The 19430-nt window shown below is 38.3% G+C and overlaps 1 protein-coding gene across 3 annotated transcripts; it reads left to right on the top strand.

The window, feature by feature from the left end:
• Positions 1–11164: 11164 nt before the first annotated feature.
• Positions 11165–17161, top strand: LOC108676988 (monocarboxylate transporter 1). 3 transcript variants are annotated; one of them, XM_047881481.1, is made up of 7 exons: positions 11165–11403; positions 13555–13608; positions 13796–13911; positions 14965–15108; positions 15368–15974; positions 16327–16547; positions 16769–17161. In XM_047881481.1, the coding sequence occupies exons 1-7, from the start codon at positions 11240–11242 to the stop codon at positions 16903–16905; spliced, it is 1443 nt and encodes a 480-aa protein (XP_047737437.1). In that variant the 5' UTR covers positions 11165–11239; the 3' UTR covers positions 16906–17161. The 3 variants fall into 3 exon arrangements, with proteins under 3 accessions (XP_047737437.1, XP_018020620.1, XP_047737438.1); XM_018165131.2 differs by lacking the exon at positions 13555–13608 and having other exon boundaries at positions 13742–13911; XM_047881482.1 differs by lacking the exon at positions 11165–11403 and having other exon boundaries at positions 13607–13653; positions 13742–13911.
• Positions 17162–19430: the final 2269 nt, after the last annotated feature.

The following is a 19430-nucleotide window of genomic DNA, read 5'->3' as shown; positions in this document are numbered from 1 at the left end:
ATGTGGAACAGCCTCCCCGATGACATCGTTGGCGCTCCAAGTATGAACGCGTTCAAGAACAGACGAGATAAAGCTATGGAAAAATATATGTTCAGATTTGAAATGCCTCGCTCCTTATCGAACCCGGTGGAAGTCTAGTAGCTACTTCAAACTATCGCCAGTCATGAAAAGATCCGGTCAAATGACACGAGTTTAGACCTATGAACAAGGCACGAAAAGGAAAAGAATCGGCGACAGGCCAAATCAGGCCTACACTTCAGCGCCGACATCACTATGTTATGTTATGTTAAAACCTATGTAATGGAGGGTTACATTATAGGTAACCATATTTGGGAAACAAGCTCTGTCTGATGAGAAAAATCTTTTGGCCAGGTTTGTGGATGTAGGCATGTAACCTCAAGTAACAAGCAACTTTTGAGACATACTAGGCATTCCTACCTGCTACCATCACTGCCTGACATGTATTCTAAAATGGGTTAAAATAGGACAGGACATTGGGTAAGACGGGACCACTAAATGATCCTATTTTACCCCACAAGTGATCCCATCTTACCCCACAAATGGTCCTCTCTTACCTCATAGTTTATCAAAAATAGCTCATAGTTTATCAAGAAATATATAAGTATACATCGAGTATTTTGTATACATAGAGTATACATCGAGTATTTTGGTCAAAATTTTTATCTTTTGCTCAAAATAACCATTCCAACTTGTTAGATTTTTTAATTAGAGAAATTTAGCGTACTATTGTAAATTGCATCAAGGGGATGGAGAAAATAGGGATGTCTCTTCCCATTAGTGCATCAACCATGTGCAAGATTAGTTGGGGAAAAATCATTGTGTGAAACATAAAAAAATTATCACAACATTGATGAAGGGCTTGGGATATGTTTGAAGAAGTGCACCACTAATGCAGTTAGCAATAAAACACATGCCGTCCGATGCTTATTTTATTATCCATTAGTTTTATTGCCAATTTGACAAATTTTCAGACAATGACACTAATGGATTTTTGGGGGGAGGGTTTTGGTTTTTTTTACTTAACAGTGGTTGGAATTGAATAAGATTTTTGCCGTCCCTCTCCTTTTAATTGATGGATGGTATTATATCGAGTAGGTTGGAGTGAAGATTGTGAAGCTCAGATAGTTTATTGGGGTTGAAGAAGCAATCCGCCGATCAACACCTGTATCAGTGATGGTCGTTAGAATCGTTTGAAACTTGACCATTGAGTCACGTTGGTCCTTCGACCATGCAAGTAAAGAATTACGATGTATAATAACTGTTTTCATTACTATTCTATAATTTAGGGTCCTTCTACAATATTTTTCTCATTATTGTGAGAAATACTGATTCTGTTTACTTATTTTATACACTGGACAAATGACCGTTTCATTGAAGTTTACTTGTAATATTTTTTGCCTTTCAGACTCCTTCAAGAGCCTTAGCAAAAAAAAACTTTTTCTTTTCCAAGAAAACATCTCAGTCTGTGAACAACATCTTACTACTCTAGTGAATCTAATGTGATATATGCATGTAATTTATGTTCAAAATTTGCATGTGCACCCACTATTGTACTTGAAACAGTGTAGAATTATTTCAATGTTGTAACTTATCTGATTTTCCCACCGTAGTCCAATAAAGCTTGGGAGTGTTCAACAAATCAATTGCATCACGGATTCCCAACAAGATCATCGCTGTACTGCGTAGTTGGCGGCAAAGGGTAGAGTTGCACCACCGAAACAAAGAAGGGACGCTTAATTACCGAACACGTCCAAGACAACTAGCGGCTAGTGCCAATTCATTATCTTGACAATAATATTACCTAAACGATTATTTGAAGGGCGACCGTAAAGTACACCTGGTCGTTGAAGGGTTAAGCATAGTAATAGTAGGTTGGCTTTGGTTCTTTGTAGAGTACTGCTAAATGCTACATGTATAAATGCATGATCTCATAAATAAATTAATCGGGAAAAGCATGCAAATTTCCAACGCTAACGGCAAAAAACCAAAACGAGCGTTTTATCCCGTTTAGAATCCTATTAGATTAAACCTAAAGTGATACTAGTATTCAGATGCAATCCAAATTTCCTAGTAAGGCCCGCCGATTGTGATCACTGCAAATCGTGTCTACCAATTTATGTAATTACAACACTTCTCTTTAACTTTACTTCTTGTTTGTTTGTTTATCGGTCTGTTTGTCTGTCCGTCTGTCTGTCTGTCTGCTACAAATCTCATAATCGATATTTAACATAGGTCTACCTGTCCAATCGACCTGAAATTTGGCACACTTGCGTAAAGTTGGAGACAATGCATGAATCAATTAACAGAATAAATAATTTTATAAATAAAAAATTTTTTAGTTCATTATTACAAAAATGAAAAAATAATTTGGTCTGCTACAAATCTTATAATCCATATATGCATAAATAAATTTGAAAATTTACATAATTTTGATATCTTAAAAAATTTTGAGAAATAATTTTTTTAATATGTGAAAATAAAATTGGAAATTCATTGTGCATGTGTAACATCCAAGACACTGGATTGTTCAGAAGTGTTGTCTTTAAAAAGTAATTTTTAAACGCATATTATTTCAACTAGGTTCATGCTCAGAAGCATTCCATTTTATTACAATTTTATTCGTGCTGCATTTCGAAAAATAAGAAGTTTTTTTACGAGTGTTACTACATGAGCTAATATTGAGAAGGAAAGGAAATCAACACGCTAATTCCCTGCTTGTATAAAGTATTTGCTCATCCTGCATGTCATTAGTTTTGTACAGAGGTACACACATGGCACGAGTCAGGGCTAAAATCTAAAATGCGGACTTTCTTTATCGCTTCAAACTCATAATCAGTGACTAGTCAATATTTATTGGGGCCAATTTCATTTTCAGACTACAGTGGTGTATAAGTAAGTAACAACAATAAGTAAGATCGGGTTCCAAAGGCCGGATCCCTTGTGAATCAAGTCACGAAAAGTTCAAGAATCGGCAACAGGCCATGGGCCTATTTCTTCAACGCCGACACTTCTATTCTATTCTATTCTATCTCTTCATTATCATACGCAACAATTTATTGTATTTCGCCCTATGAATAGTGAATGCTTATATTATTGAAATTGATGCATGGTAATGTGTTCGTAGCCAGGTAAATATCCAGTCTAAATGGTTTAAAGAGTGACACTGAACGTGTGCCAGCTTGAATGAATGTTAAATTACGTAAATGATTCCGTTAGGCTTTAGCCTAAAATTTAATGCCATAATTTCGTTCGGGTTAACGTTGTTCATTATAATATTAATAACTGTTTCAGCAATATTATATGGTACCAATAGCAAAGTTAAGATCTCTGCGGCATCATCACTCACAGCGTTACTCTTCTTTCAATGAATCTTCACAATAAGAATTTCTGCTTGGGACTTATTTAATCACTGTAAATCTTCATTCATAGAGAACCTCTACTCTCATTGAATTTATATTCCCTGGATAAATTTTGAATCATGGTGCCTCTTCCCTCCCAATGAATTTTTTCCTACACTGAATCTACGCTCCACAAAACTATGCAAGCTTGGGGCTTCGTCCCTTCTATTGAATCCCCTATCAGAGCCTCTTCACAAGTATGGGGACTTCACTCTCACTGTCTCGCTACACTCGCAGTGAACCTTCAGTCCCATCGTCCTTGGTCCGTATACGAGTATTCACCGTTGGTCTGGCCATGAAGATTTGTTCCAGATTTTACGCGCGTTTTTGCCACCGGCGTGAATACAGGTTCCGGCTTCTGGTTTATCTGCGAGTATGTTCCCCGTCTGATTGCACGGGGGTGTTTTCCTCCAGTTTGTTTACGAAGGTTTGAACCCTGTTTCTTTGAATATATGTGCTTGGGTTTAAACACAGATTATTGCCCTCAGGTATTATTGCACTGTTTTTATACATATGTTTTTTAAATATGTATATATTGCCGTTTCCAGGCACAAGTATTTGACATTTGCCTGAGTGCGAGTATATGTGCGAGTGTGTGAGTACCCCGGGCTTATGAGCATTTATCCTTGATCTAAATACCGGTTGCGGTATGTAGTTTACTGTATGATTATCTGCGTGCGGTGTATATATGAGTATGTGCTTCTGGTGCGTATACGAGTATCTGCTTCTGGTGCGTATACGAGTATCTGCTTCTGGTGCGTATACGAGTATCTGTCACGGGTGTGCATATCATTATCTGCTTGCGATCTGTATACGGGTATCTACCTGCGGCGTGTATATGAGAATCTGGCTGAGGTCTGCGTACGTTCATTTTCGCTATAAATGTTTACAAGTACTAGTTTAAGATATGCTTCTCTCTAGTTACTGTCAACTTGGAGTGTGACGGAATATGGAGTTGAGAATACTAAACATCGGCAAAGAAAGGAAAATGAAATCGGGAGAAATGCATGCGGAAACAAATTATTGGTAACCGTGAATTCAAAAAGAACAACCACAAATTGAAGAGATTGACTACGACACTTTTAATCGTTTTATTTTGGCCATATTGAGGCTTAGACACGTGGCACACATGTGTACCTATGGATGGACAGGTCCATGAAGCCAACATGTCGAGGCACAAAAAGTCCGAATTTCCCTAATGTTCCCCGGCGTGGGCGGCTTCATCCATTGCCTCGTATCAAGGATTCATTTGCTACCTTTGAGCCATCGCGTGCACACCAAACGCTCCGTTCGTCCACTGGCAAACTGATGATCGCCTAGTGTTACTTCAAGCTCTCTATCGTTTCTTTAGCCATTGCAGATTTTACAATTAATAAAAAATGTATCAAAATATTTTACGGTAAATTTTGCCGATTTTCGGTATTCTAAGATACTTTTGCACGACTTTTTGCCGATTTTAGATATTCTAAGATACTTTTGCGCGATTTTTTTGTGATAGTTTCACATTTTTGTAGTAGAGTCATTAAATTGCCGTGACAGTCAGTGCTTCTAAACTAGCTTATACCACTTATGTACGGCTGACATGGTTGCTTTTTCACTTGAGACTAAACCACCTGTTTCTTTAGGTGTTAATTTCATTAAAAATGACAAAATTTGCAAGAAATGAGTGAGCCCTGTAATAAAAGTCATCATTAGATTTAGGGAATCTAAATCTTCTCAATTAATTTTGTCCAATTTAATTTTCTATGCGTTATATATGCAATAAGAGATAAAATGAAAAAGAGAGGTTAATAATTACCATGGACCACGGCATAATAATAACGCCGGATAATTCGACACTTGTCGTGAAGGGTAAAATAACAACTGTTACTCCATCGAAATACAATATTTCCTACCATAAAAGTGAAAGTTGGAATAAAGGTATTTTATTTGAAAAAAGCTTTTTTAATGCCTGTTTAATCAGATAACTCACAATTTTAGCCCCGTTTTGAAATTTGAACGAAATTTTAATTTACGTTTAATTTAATTTTCTATTCTATGAATTAAATTCAGATATTCCAATTTAAAGATTTAAGTAATTTATTCATACACCGGTTCGGAATTCTTAACGATTCAACAATTTAAAACATATGAACATTCCTCAGAAGAAGTATTGTAGACATGCGCCCATTTACCCCGACCATATTCCCAGCACGAGGCATTGAACACTCACACGCTCGATGTAAAATGTGCAAACGGTCACCACGGAAACCTTTTTGGTGAAGATCTTTGCCGGTCCGATGATGATCTTTGGCGTCGCGACGAAGCTTACCGAAGTTACGAATGGGGCTGCACTTTGTTGACGAGGATCATATATGTACGTTCCTGTGATCGTTATTGACATCGAGATTAAGGTATTTAAAACTTTACTGAATGTCTTTGGTAATGGTCGTCAAAGATCATTAATGATTTTCTTCATTAATGGTCGTTGACTGTGCAATGTGAGAATAATGCATGACATAAAATTAAAAAACTTGAATTTTTACTCCGTAAAATGCAGCGTTTTAGGGGCAGGGTGGCCCAGTGGTTACAGTTCAGAGTACCAAGATTGGCGCAGAGAGGCGCGGGTTCGATCCCAGCTCTGTGCGCCAGTTTCTGGTCAGAATCGGCAAGGAGGCCGGGCGGTTAAGCACAGCAGAATTGTAGCAGTGAGTTGCGAGTTCGAGACCGCAAAATACTGTGACTGTTCTGCGATGTTAAGAATCGGCGACAGGCCTCCGGCCTAATAAACGCTGAAACCGCTAATAGATCGCAGAACCTCAAAAAAGTAATTCTGGCAATTTAGAAGAAAAGAAGTATCTTCCCTGAATAAGTAAATCGAGCAACGATCAATTAAAATTATAAATATCGTTCTTACGCGTTTAAATATCATGTTTCACTATGGATAGTGACTAAATTTAAATAATTTCTGAATGTTTGCTTAAGAATTGCGTAAGACAGCTAGCGCTCGTAGTTGGTGCTCCGGTATTAAAGCTTAGAATATATATTGACGGGTCGTTTAAAGTTCAAAATCACGACGAGAAACTTATATTCATGATCGGTTGAGTCAATATAATATCTGTGCAATGGGAGATCACATTACTTATAAGTGAACTCTTCTGTAAGTAAAATTTCAATCGCTTACCGTTGTTGATGATAGCTCACATATTATTGGTCTTAGATCAAGGTGCCTTTTTAGCGCATTTTCTCATTTATGGAAAAATGCACTATTGTGCGCGCCATGTCCGTCTGTCTGTCTGTCCGTCCGTCTGTCCGTCCGTCCGTGACTTCACGTTTTCATCGACGAGAAAATGCGCTCTCTGTCACTCACTGCAGTGAGTACTGAGTTATATTTTTTGTACTATTGCCCTTGTTAAATTTTTTTAAACGGAGCTGGTAGTCGACGTAAATTTTAAATTGGTTTCTTTTTTCTCGATGCTGAAGTTAACGAGTTTAGACATGGAAAAGGTTCTGGGATGGATATCTTCTGGAGATGATGACGTCACGTGGCTCAGAGTGGGTGCGTTTGGATTCGTGATACTGAGTGAACAAATAATGTTACGGTGACCCGAAGCTTCATATTTACAAGTGAACAAATAATGTTACGGCGACCCGAAGCTTCATATTTACAAGTGAACAAATAATGTTACGGTGACCCGAAGCTTCATATTTACAAGTGAACAAATAATGTTACGGCGACCAGAATCTTCATATTCACAAGTGCAGAGGCGCGAGGTGCTTAATAAATAGCGATAAAATTATCATATGTGATCTTAATAACAAAACTTTTTTTAAGAAAAGCGTGGAAACCTCCCTGCATGTTTTTTGTGGCCAAAATAATTGAACTAGATTGTGAGCACAATAGCCGGTGCTTGAGATTTTCATAAAAACAATAATTTATCGTAGAAATTTATGAAGATATGTAAAAAAAACGTACCAAAAAATATTATTTAAGTTGGTGGTTCATAGATGCTGGATTGAACACGTGATCAACTGTTATTAGTTATGCGATCAATAAATTATTTATGTTAAGGTTGACTGTACCCGAGAATGAAATGTTCAAGAGCAAGACTACTTTGCCTGGAAAATTTTTTTATCAACTTATTTTTTTGCTGAAATATTAGCAAGTTCTCGGTTTAATTTTTTCTTAATTAACCAGTTAATGAATTTACTGTTCTGAATTTGTGTCCAACTTACTGAAGTTTATTTTTAGCGCATTTTCTCATTTATGGAAAAAATGCACTATTGTGCTCGTCATGTCCGTCCGTCCGTCTGTCTGTCTGTCCGTCCGTCCGTGACCTCAAGTTTTCATCGACGAGAAAATGCGCTCTCTGTCACTCACTGCAGTGAGTACTGAGTTATATATTTTTTTACGAGCCAACGGGCCACCTCATTGGGTTGACAGTTTTCGTGCAAATGGCTTGAGTTGGTAAAAAAACATGGCTGCTGTAGTGGATACTGTGATGCCTGCTGGGCATCACGTGATATTCATGCACATTATCGCTGATGTGCAGCTTCTTATGGTATTCTTACCAGGATCCTTGGTAACTCGTGAGGCCCAACCAGTTGCATTCTCAGAAACCAGTTTTCTTGTAAATAATCTAGTTTTAGTCGTGCATTGTCCTGTTGGAAAAAAGTGGTCGGTCTTAACTTCGTATCATTGTTTGTCAGAGGTAGAATTTCTATAAAATTCTAGCACAATATTATCAAATTTTCCATTTATGATTTCATCAAAATAGGATGTTTGTTGCAAAAACTCAATTTTCGGCCTCTCCTAAGTTCGACAGTAAAGAGTAGCAGTAGATTGTTAATGCTTGACGGGACTACGTTGCGATGAACGACGCGTGAGTTATACGTAATTTTGTGCACTTTTTCATAATTGTAATGTGCCTGAAATATTTTAGTGAGTATATCTTCGGAATAAGATTAAATCATGAGAGAACACTCGACTCTACTTGTTGAAACTTTGGTCGAACAATGTTTATTCTTTCTTGGATATTGACGAAAAAATTCGCTGACATGTGCAACTCGTATAGAAACATGGTTGTAACTACCTGAATGTAATCATACAAATAAATATAATGGAAAAACTGCTCTAAAGGAAAAGATAGAATTAAAAGATTTCTAAAACGGAGCAACAAGTGTACGTTCATATCTATAGGCATGGTTTTATTCGACTTTCATCATTAGAGGCGGCAAATAATGACCCGATTCATACCATTTCATTTCTAATTTTGTTTTAGAATTAACGATGCAGCAATAAATAATTTGGATTTACTTAAGCCTGAAAAAACGTAAGTAAATTAAAGATTGAATTTACTTAAGTCTGAAAAAAGTACTTAAATTAAAGACAAATAACTTTTTTCTTTTCTGCAATTTCAATTTCTGCATCGCTCTTAGAAAATATCTAAGGCCAATTAGCTAGCTATTAGCTTAGTAACTGTCAGTAGGCGGTATTAGCTCATCCAGGGTTAAACATCATATTACAGCACAGCAAAAATCAATTATCATAAATTCATATGAATTGTCAATGAATCTGACGTGAACAAACGCTGGACTGGGCGAATCTTTCGAAGCTTGTCATGAACTGTACACTGTTGCTGGCTCAGGTTTACGTACGCTTGCTATACGGGCGGAAAAATCTCGTTCAAAATAATTTGACAGCAGGAAGTGACCGAAGCAACTGAGAGAAACTGAGTTGCACGCTTCTTATCACTTAATTAGCACAAACGCTGACAGTTTGAAGACCAAATTCGAATTCAGTAACTTTGACTTTACGTTTGAACTTTATGAGACCCCAGACATGAATCGTTTCCTGTTCCTCCAAGATACCATAGCATGAAGCTTGGCATTTATCTTCATCAGTATTTTTTCTACAATGAAGTTAGAGAACTTGAATTGCATTGACTACACAAATAAATTTTGTACAAAACATAGTCAGGTTATTTAATGCAGATTATAAGGTCAAGTGGAAATGGCTTTAAAGTAATAAGCTATTACTGAGATTCACCATGTTATGCAACAATAAAACGACTAATTGCCGAGTTAAAAAATCTGCAGCAAACTATCAGAATAAAAAGTTGTTCATCAAAAACATGCTATAAACGTCCAAGGTAATCTGTGAGCTGCTAGACGTGTTCTTGATTGTCATGTACCTACAAAAAATTATCTTTAAAAAAGTTTCAAACTGCGCAGTAATTGTTCATCACCTAACACCTAACAGAATCTTCAACATGGGTTTTATCATAGATAATCTACATCTGCATCAACAACTACACTATAACCAACAACTTCACATCTAATGATAGCAAAACTCGTCACGGAACAAAATGCTTACTTTCGACGATCCATCTTAACCGGTCTTACAGTTGGCGGACTAGCATATAGTCTCGCGTGACGTAACGATGTTACAGTGACAGTTGTCGACTGAACGTTACGTAACGATGTTACCGTGACAGTTGTCGACTTCTACACGTTACGTAACGATGTTACCGTGACAGTTGTCGACTTCTACACGTTACGTAACGATGTTATCGTGACAGTTGTCGACTTCTACACGTTACGTAACGATGTTACCGTGACAGTTGTCGACCTTGCATGTAGTCTGTGCGTACGTAACGATGTTACCGTGACAGCTGTTAACCTTACATTTTGAACGGGCAGTAACCTTTTAAGCCCAGTTTTATAGCCCCCTGCGCACACAGCATGCGTATACAGGGAAGGTATGCAAAGGTTTGGTGGTATATGAAGGTTTGAACCCTGTCTCTTTATATATTTGTCTTCGGCCTATACGCAAATTGTTGCCCTCGGTTAATGTTCAATTATTTCTCCACAGGCCCAACAACCTTAGCGACCATACGTGTTGCCGGGCATGCCGCTTAACGTGTTACATAATGCGCACAACATGCAGGGCTGGGACCTATCACGACCACCTTATTACATAACGCGCACAACATGCAGGGTCCCTGCATGTTGTGCGCGTTATGTAATAAGGTGGTCGTGATAGGTCCCAGCCCTGCATGTTGTGCGCGTTATGTAATAAGGTGGTCGTGATAAGTTCCTTCTTTGGTTAATTAACTGATGACAAGCCTTTAGATTAAATGGCAAATAAAAGCGTGTTCGAAAGCTAAGCCGGCAAAAAATGACCCTGGCCATGAACACATCAGCAATTTAAAATTTGTTTCTGTTGGAAATTGATTGTCTTTGAAGCATAGAAGTACCATCGATTTGACAGATTTCTGCGATTTAATTCATATGTAATGATAGCAACGTCTCAGATAATTTTCAGTTTTGTCACACCCGTATCCGGAAACGTATTCAGAATATGGAATAAGACCAGAACTTATTTTTGGCTATAGACTTTTAGTAAGGAAAATTTGACATTATCTATTTTGATGCAATCAAGTCTAGTAAATATGGCTTGATTATTTGACTTAAAATTTCCGTCTAAGTGATTGTAACAGCAAAAAATGACAAAAATAAAGATCCTGAATGTAGGGGTTAGGGAATAGTGCGGTAAAACTAATAAATTTTGTTGATTTATCGGCAAGCGAGAGTTTTTTTTCAGTGAGGATCATGCAAGACAACCGAGCTCAGCTGCGGACAAATTCTGATATCATCTTCTCGATCGGTCCAAAGAAATTGCAGGTCTCATTAATTACAAATTTTATGTTTCCGTATTAATGCTTTACCATGGTATTAAAGACAAAAATCATCTCTCTCGTTCTAGAATGCTACCATACAGCTTGAAAGTTAGTGGAAGTCGGTAATTTTTTCGAGTGAAAAAAAGACTATCTAATACAATGGAGACCAAGTCGAATTTCCTGGGTGTAGATAATAAAGCTTTTGAAGAGGAAACAATAGAAGGGAAGAAAAAACCCTGCATTGGTGGGGAAACCGTACTCTCTGAAGTGAAGCCCCAGCAGCCTCGCCCCACGACCACCGCCGACGAGCTAAAGGACACTGGGTAAGCAGGTACGATTAAATGCATCCAATTAATCCTAATGAGGTTGATATTACTGAAGGAAAGTGATTTCAAGATCTTCTATTACTAAGGAAATTTAGATCTATTCTATTACTTAGATCTATTACTATGGAAATTTAGATCTATTCTATTACTTAGATCTATTACTAAGGAAATTTAGGTCTATTCTATTACTTAGATCAATTACTAAGGAGAAGCGATTTCAAAATACTCGTTTCCACTTCTGCACTTTCGCATTAAAGGATTTTTGAATCGCTGCATATTTTCAAACGGAAACCTTGTCTTAATAACGTTAACAGTTTTCATCATCTTGAAATACTCCTAACTTTTTTAATTGTAGCATTGCCTCAAATTATCGTTTATTTTACAAACGCTTCTCTTCATCTCAAATTTATTCAAACAGTGTGAGATTTTTATCAGTTTATGCTAATAAACCAGTGCTTCACATGCCCCCACATCAACTTTAAATTAAATAGCCTGGAAACGGAATTTCTAAAAAATGTTCAAGTTAAGAAGCGTAAAAGCCTACAAAAATGTAACTCAGTACTCACAGCAGTGAGTGGCAGAGAGCGCATTTTCTCGTCCACGAAAACTTGAGGTCACGGACGGACGGACAGACAGACAGACGGACATGGCGAGCACAATAGAGAATTTTTTCCATAAATGAGAAAATGCGCTAAAAAATGACTGCTCCTGGCACTGCCAGTTAGACCTGATCCTTCTAGCTTGAAGACTGGTTTGCAATGATAATGGGGAACCAAGTTCAGAAGTATAAAAACGAATGTATATACGAATGTTTAATCTAAATAATATCCAATAAATTGCAGTGAAAATAAAAAAAAAACAGTTAACGCGGTACAATAAGATGCATTTTCAAGTTGAGATTCTTTAACTAAATTTGAATCATGCTCTGACTCTCTTATGATGTGCTTCCCCAAAAAATGTCTTAGCAGATGCAAATTAACTTTTTCATTCATATAATACGTAATTCTATTCAGTATAAAGGATACATACTGTCAGATTCCATAGCACAGAATGCTGCAAGAAAATTGATCTGCGTTAACTAATACTGAAAGCACTGGCTCAGGATACAGCCAGTAAGGAACTGGTTTCTGTTTTTTAATAAACAAAAAAGTGTGCACGATTCAGCAAAGGTTTTTGGTGACAATAGTTCCATCATGTAAGGTCTGTTCCATCATGTAAGGTCTGTTCATCAATAGTTCCATCATGTAAGGTTGCTGTGTTTGTTGAAACAATTTGGCATATTAATTTTTCGGAAAACCTTCCAATCTTATCTTGTTAACTTGACAATCACATCCTGTTAATTCTCTTGTAATGATGGCAGCAAAGCGAGCGCGGTCGCTGCCGACAGGATTCGTTAACGAGCTCTCATTTTTTCTCTATTGGTCGATACGAGTTCAGTGTTCCAGTACCAAAAGAAAAATGTTAAAACATGCTGCATGCTTTCAATTTTCTTTCACTCTGTTGTCAATTATCGTTATTATGAGAGAAGCGGATGGCCGTAATTGAACTAGATCCTAAATCGTCTCCTAGATCCTATACCGTGTCCTGCTGGTGATGACAGAGTATTATATCTCAGTGATTACAAAATGTTCATTTAGTTTTCCCGAAATGACAGGGTGAATAGATTCTCATCACTTATATACAAACCCACAAAACTGGATACGTGCTGCATTTGCCAAGAATTTTCAAACATAAGCGAGAATCAGACATGCTTTTAAAATGCAAAGAAAAGTTTTACACTCACTAACATGGATTTAAATCGCTCGAGAGTGAAACTTAAAGCGTTATCACGTGCTGAACTTTAAGAGGGCCTTCAGCTTAAAAAAGTTTGTTCAACGGTTAAAGTGTGCAAATTTTCGAAATCGAGCTAAATGATACGAGCGACCTGCTTCCATTTATAGTGGTTACAGATAGATAATTATCTGATGACTGTTATCACAGTAAAGTCTAGTAACCCAACCCATCATAAATAAATACTAACTCATTAACCAAGAGTAAAGAAAGGGATGAATAAAAAAATAACTCATAAATAATGAAATAAATCGCTTATAGTTTAATACATACCTCACGAATAAATAGCTCATAAATACAGCTTACGTTGATGGTCAGGTACGCATGGCTGGTGCTGGCAGTGATGTTCCTGTCGAACGTCGTCACCGCCGGGTCACGAATAAATAGCTCATAAATACAGTTTACGTTGATGGCCAGGTACGCATGGCTGTATGTTCCTGTCGAACGTCGTCACCGCCGGGTCACGAATAAATAGCTCATAAATACAGCTTACGTTGATGGTCAGGTACGCATGGCTGGTGGTGGCTGTGATGTTCCTGTCGAACGTCGTCACCGCCGGGTACATCAAGAGCTTCGGCGTCATCTACAACGCCGTCGAGATCGCCTACCCCGACACGTCTGCCACTGCAGGAGGTGTCGTGGTCGCTCTTCTCTCCGGATGTAGGAACGGCTTGGGTACGTCAAAAAAAAGGATATATGCTCATTCGTGCACAATATTACATACCAGGGACTATACTTTAAAAAAAAGTTAAGAAATCGTAAGTTCATCAGCCAATCATTAACGCCTTTAAAGCAAAATCTACCAATCGTAGACAAGAAAATAGAGCGTAACTACTTACGTTCACTTAGCGAGTTTTTAAAGTATGGTACCTGAACGGCTTGGGTGCGCAATTATATGTAACTGTTATTTTGTAAAATTGACTCACTGAAGCAAAATGAAGAAATTGTGCATATATATCAGGTCGAATTTTAGATTCCATGCACGGTCGTCCCGGGTTCCATCGACTCGGCGTAGAGGCGAATCACGTGCAAATCGCCATCTACCCTATTCGGCTGGAAATTAGGTGCTTATTGTGGGAGTCGATTGCACCTTGGGCCGAATCTGCGTAACATAACCAAAAATAGCAGCTAGCCAGGCTGCCTCGTGTCAGACGCTGGTAGTTGAGCGAACCATGACCATCACCAAATGCCCCCTCCCTTCCCTCCAATTTGGGGGAAGGGAGGGGTCATTATTAAACGCACTTTTCACATTCGGCCGTGTCTATGCCGAAGCAATCAGGTGCCAAATGCGCGCGCCCACGAACGCCCCAAGCTCAATCAGTATATGACCGGATTCTAATCGGTCGCTTATTTCGCTTGTGCGACCAGAGCTTAATTAAAGCGGACATTATAGTGTAGCTAATTTGTGCGCTGGCCCAGCTAAAGAAGCTGACTACCCTAAAAATTTCGATAGGGTTAGAAATCAGGGCGCTATGACGACATCAAGTAACCATGTCTCAATTTAGCACTGATTTATGCGCTTTTATAGTTTATTTTGCAAATAATAACTATTCCTTCTATGAGCTCCAGGTTTAAAAATTGAACTATAATTGCAACCAAATTTTATGTCGTCGACATCTATAGAGCGTACAAAGACAATACATTGCGATTACGGGATAATCGTTGTCATCACAAAAGATTCACTATGAATACCCATTATCCATGCACTTAATTTATTCTCCCAACCAGCACCCGTGGTAGGGGCCGCCGCGGTCCAATTCGGGGCGAGACCGGTCATGATCTTCGGGATTGTCCTTTGCTCGGGCGGCCTGTTTGCTTCCTTCTTCTGCAACTCCGTCGCCACCCTCGCCATAACGCTGGGGGCCATGATGGGTGATTACTAATGTGTCATGTAGTTGTTTAAAATGTGTTTAATATGCCATTTATCTAACATTATAACTTATCATTAGTTACCATAAACATTATGGATGGTTGTCGACTTGTCGCTGCCTAAGGACCTTAAACAAAACAATTAGACTCCAACCAACTTAGATGAAGAAATTTACTTCCCAGTTGCTTAGAAATGAAACGAACACGCAATGTTAGTTCATTTTATTTAATGTCAAGTGATGCATTTCTTCACACATTACAGGTACGGGCATGTGTGCCGTGGAGACCTGCCAGATTGTCGTCATGCCAGAATATTTCCGTAACAAAAAAGAGCTCGCAAATTCAATCCGCGTAGCAGGCTATCCACTTGGGGGCGCAGCCTTCCCGTTCTTCTTGCTGCCATTCTTCGAATATTTTGGACTTAAACTCACTTTCATCATCTTGTCAGCCTTGTTCGCGCAACTTGCCGTGTTTGTATTCTTAATTAGACCATTTTCAACGCACGTAAAAATGGCTGAAGTCAAAAAATCGCGAAAGGAGAAGGCAAGTAAAAGCATCTCAAATGGGGCAGTTGCAATGGACGATTCAAAACTATCGCAAGAAAAGCCAATAAAGGCCAAAAAATTTGATTTGAAACTATTTTTGAATCCTATTTACTTGACTCATATTGGCATGATAGTGGGATTTTCAGCTGCTCTTCCTCACGCCCAGTATTTCGTGGCCGTTTACGGCAAAGCCATCGGGTTCTCACTTGAACAAAACTCCATCTTACTCGCGTACCAAGCGGTGCTTGACAGCTTCACCCGACTGCTTCTTGGCTACATGCTCGACAAAAAAATCTTCAAGAAGACGCACTGCTTCGTTGTGTGGTAACGGCGAAATATTCTACAATTAACTGTATTATAGCGAGTTTATGTCGCTATGTTCTACTGTTATACTTTGATAAATGTTAAGAAGAAACTCTGCGGTAACCTTATAGATACAATAATTTTGCAGCCATGTGCTTAATCAGTAAAGATTGGCCTCGTTTTTCTATCTAAAGATATTGGGGCTAGACATCGTAGATAAGCAGGGTAACATTTTTCAACGGGGAAAAATAATGTTCTTCCATAGAATTAGAAACAATAAAAATATCTCATTCTGCCACAGAATTTGAAACATGCATCCGAATTTGGGCTTTCATTGAAACTCTATTTCCCTAACGTACTTCTAATCCCTCAGCCTGGTTGTGGCCGGCATTGGTACAGCGATGATCCCAGCGTCTACCAACTTCTGGGTGGTGATGTTCACATTCAGCATTTTCTCGCTCGGAAGCTCTGGCTACTTTGCCAACATCAACGTCATTCTCATCGATCAGTTCGGGGAACACAACGTGGCGTCCTCTTGGGGATTCATTCGTATGATCCAAGGAATCCTGAACTTCTTGTACCCTCCACTACTGGGTATGTTACAAATATTTATGCCATTGAACTAGACCGTACCTTTAACTTTTTATGTGCGGAAAAATGTTTCTGTTTTTATTATTTGAATCGAAAGTTTTCAAACCATTTACAGTCAGAAGACGAAGGGCGTAGAAACGTTTGCTTCCTGCTCTTTGAATGGGTTCATTTACTAAGAATGTTTGATAAATGATTTTCCATTACAACGGCACATATGTTTTCAGGTTACTTGGTTGATGTAACGGGCAGTTACTACTTGACTTTTTTGACCATGGGCATCGGACTAACGTGTGCAGGCCTGTCCATCGCCTCGCAACCTCTAGTTGCCAGGGCTGCAAAGATCGACATGATCTTTTACTGAGAGATGATTAGTGAAATATTCCCGAGGATATAACACGGAGATCATATACCCAGGTGCCTCTGACAAGAAACCTGCGTAAATTTCGTAACTTGACACAAAAAATGTTCTGATATGATTATTTACTGAATTAAATTTAAAAATTATCCACAGAAAATCATGTTTGTTGGCAGGTGAATTTGCCCTAATGAGATTTCGCATCAAGAATTCCAAAGCAAATATTTTGATTAATTAAAAAAGGACTTGAGTAAATTGTAAATTGGTCAAAAATTTCTTGATTATATTTCAGTATTCATGCCAAATATTGAATTTATGTTGTGTAAACATTAGCGCCAAAAATGAAGAATATCATAGTTAAAGTTACGCTTCCACTGCGAATACTTAGCAAATAAACTATCATTGGTGTAATTGCCAAAACTATTGTAAATAGATATTTCAATATATTTTCAGCCTTATGAGATTTTTTAAACTAAATCTCAGGATGCCATTGAGCAAACAAATATTTAATGTTCTGAGATTTTTGTAATAAAATTATTTCGTTTAAAGCTGGACCTCTAACTTTCTTTCACATCTATCTATATGTCACCAGCCGTATTCAGAGGTGGGCAGTGGCGCGCTACATGTAGCGGCCGCTACATTTTCAGTAGCGGTAGCGGCTCTACATTTAAGCAATTGTCGCGATAGCGGTAGCGCCCGCTACATTTAGAGCATGTAGCGGTAGCGCCCGCTACATTTAGAGCATGTAGCGGTAGCGCCCGCTACATTTAGAGCATGTAGCAGTAGCGGTAGCGGCCGCTACATTTCAAAGTAGCGCTGTCCAGCTCTGGCCGTATAACGATATTCAATCCATATTTTGGATGCATAGATAGGAGGCGACATTTATCGCCAGAGTTCCATTGATGATGCTTCTAGATTCCGTTCAATGTAACCCGGAAGTAATAATGCATTTTCTTTTGCATTTGTGCTTCTTTAACTAGCGTCACGGCTAATTTTAGGCAATTTGCCACTTCAGTGGCTGCCCTTCAACAGCGGTCTCGACACCGGGCAATTATTACCTCCATATGACGGGAAACAATGCAAAATAATTCAAGTTCAAGTTGCTTGAAGATGATAAGCAGTTTTACTGGTGTGGGGAATAACATGTGAGGAGAAAACTCACCGAAAAGCTCTATTTTATCTCGAGATTCATGAACGGTTACCACGGAAGGTATGCAGATATCGAATCGCGAGATCCATCGATATTATGGAAATAGTTAACGAAAACTATGAGTTTGGGGATCAAAGATGGCAAGAAAGCAATATTTAATTCCCCAGAGTTATCTTTTCTTTATTGTTTCAATATAATGCAAATTCAATAATGTTGGCGAGTGAAGCCTAACTAGGCTGCGAGAACGGTTATTATAGCAACAGTTTCCGCAACGGATATAGCAGCCATTTCGCGCAGCGCTGTCCTATATACATGTATACAATATGTAAATCAAGTCCATGCATATTTTCAACATTAACGAGCTATCAATATACATACATGTATTAAAATTTTTCATTAGATTTATCTATTTAAATATCATTTTGCAAGCTGGACTGCAATGCATGGCTATTGTACAGTATGTCTGCAGTTGGCAACCGACGCACCCATACATGAAGCATGAACAGCGGGGTGGATCGACAAACAATACTTTTTTGAAAATTCGCTATCAGTCTATGATTTTTCATGTGGACACTTGCTAAATGAAAGCCCTTCAAAGGAATTTCAGAACCAACAATTTTTAGGATGACGCAATCATTAAAAATTGCCAAAAAACGTAAGTTTTAGCGTAATTTTGACTTTGATGTTAAATTTTTGAAAGTTAAAGTGGATTACTGAGCTGATTGATACCCCTTCATAGATATTTAGTAATTAATTATAAATCATTAAACGAAATATGACAAAATTCGATTGACGTCAAAAGTTTCTTCCAGCATCGCACTCAAGTAAACAGACGCCCGATTTCATTTCGAGATTTCAACATTTAGCAACAATGTTGAATTTGACACAAATGTGCAGAAAATTAACTTTTATGCTCTAATTACGATAGAACGTGCCGAAACAGACTCAACAATGATTCAGAAATTGACGTCAACGTCACAACCATCTACTACGAGAATCAAATGACCAGCGGTTATAAAACGGATGAACGGATTTCTTCAATCTATCGTTCACAACAACATCGTGAACGTAAATAATAATAAAACTAAACTACTGATCTATCATAAAAACAAGAAAATACAAAATATTATAATAAACAATAACCCCTGCAAAAACGGGAGTTTTCAGAGATACCAATGTAGTCTATAAATTTTCTTGCAATAGAGAAGGTTGTAGACTTCTCCCTAATATGGACTACATCGGGCTCACGATTACGACATTAAGCCGACGTCTCACGTGCCACCTTCAGTCTGGTGGACCAAAGAACCACCTGATGGAAGCCCACAACGAGACCATCACTCGCACGGTGCCTGATGGAAGCCCACAACGAGACCATCACTCG

This window comes from Hyalella azteca, unplaced genomic scaffold (genome assembly GCF_000764305.2).
Source record: "Hyalella azteca isolate HAZT.00-mixed unplaced genomic scaffold, Hazt_2.0.2 contig8071, whole genome shotgun sequence".
Lineage (NCBI taxonomy): Eukaryota > Metazoa > Arthropoda > Malacostraca > Amphipoda > Hyalellidae > Hyalella > Hyalella azteca.
The sequence above is the reverse complement of the archived record's forward strand: the minus strand, read 5'-3'. Positions and strand labels throughout refer to the sequence as shown.

Coding starts and splice junctions, on each gene's coding strand:
- LOC108676988 (XM_018165131.2), top strand. CDS start 11,240: ATGGAGACCAAGTCGAATTTCCTGGGTGTAGATAATAAAGCTTTTGAA. Junction 15,109..15,367: donor AACGCTGGGGGCCATGATGG/GTGATTACTAAT, acceptor CACACATTACAG/GTACGGGCATGTGTGCCGTG. Junction 15,975..16,326: donor ACGCACTGCTTCGTTGTGTG/GTAACGGCGAAA, acceptor CTAATCCCTCAG/CCTGGTTGTGGCCGGCATTG.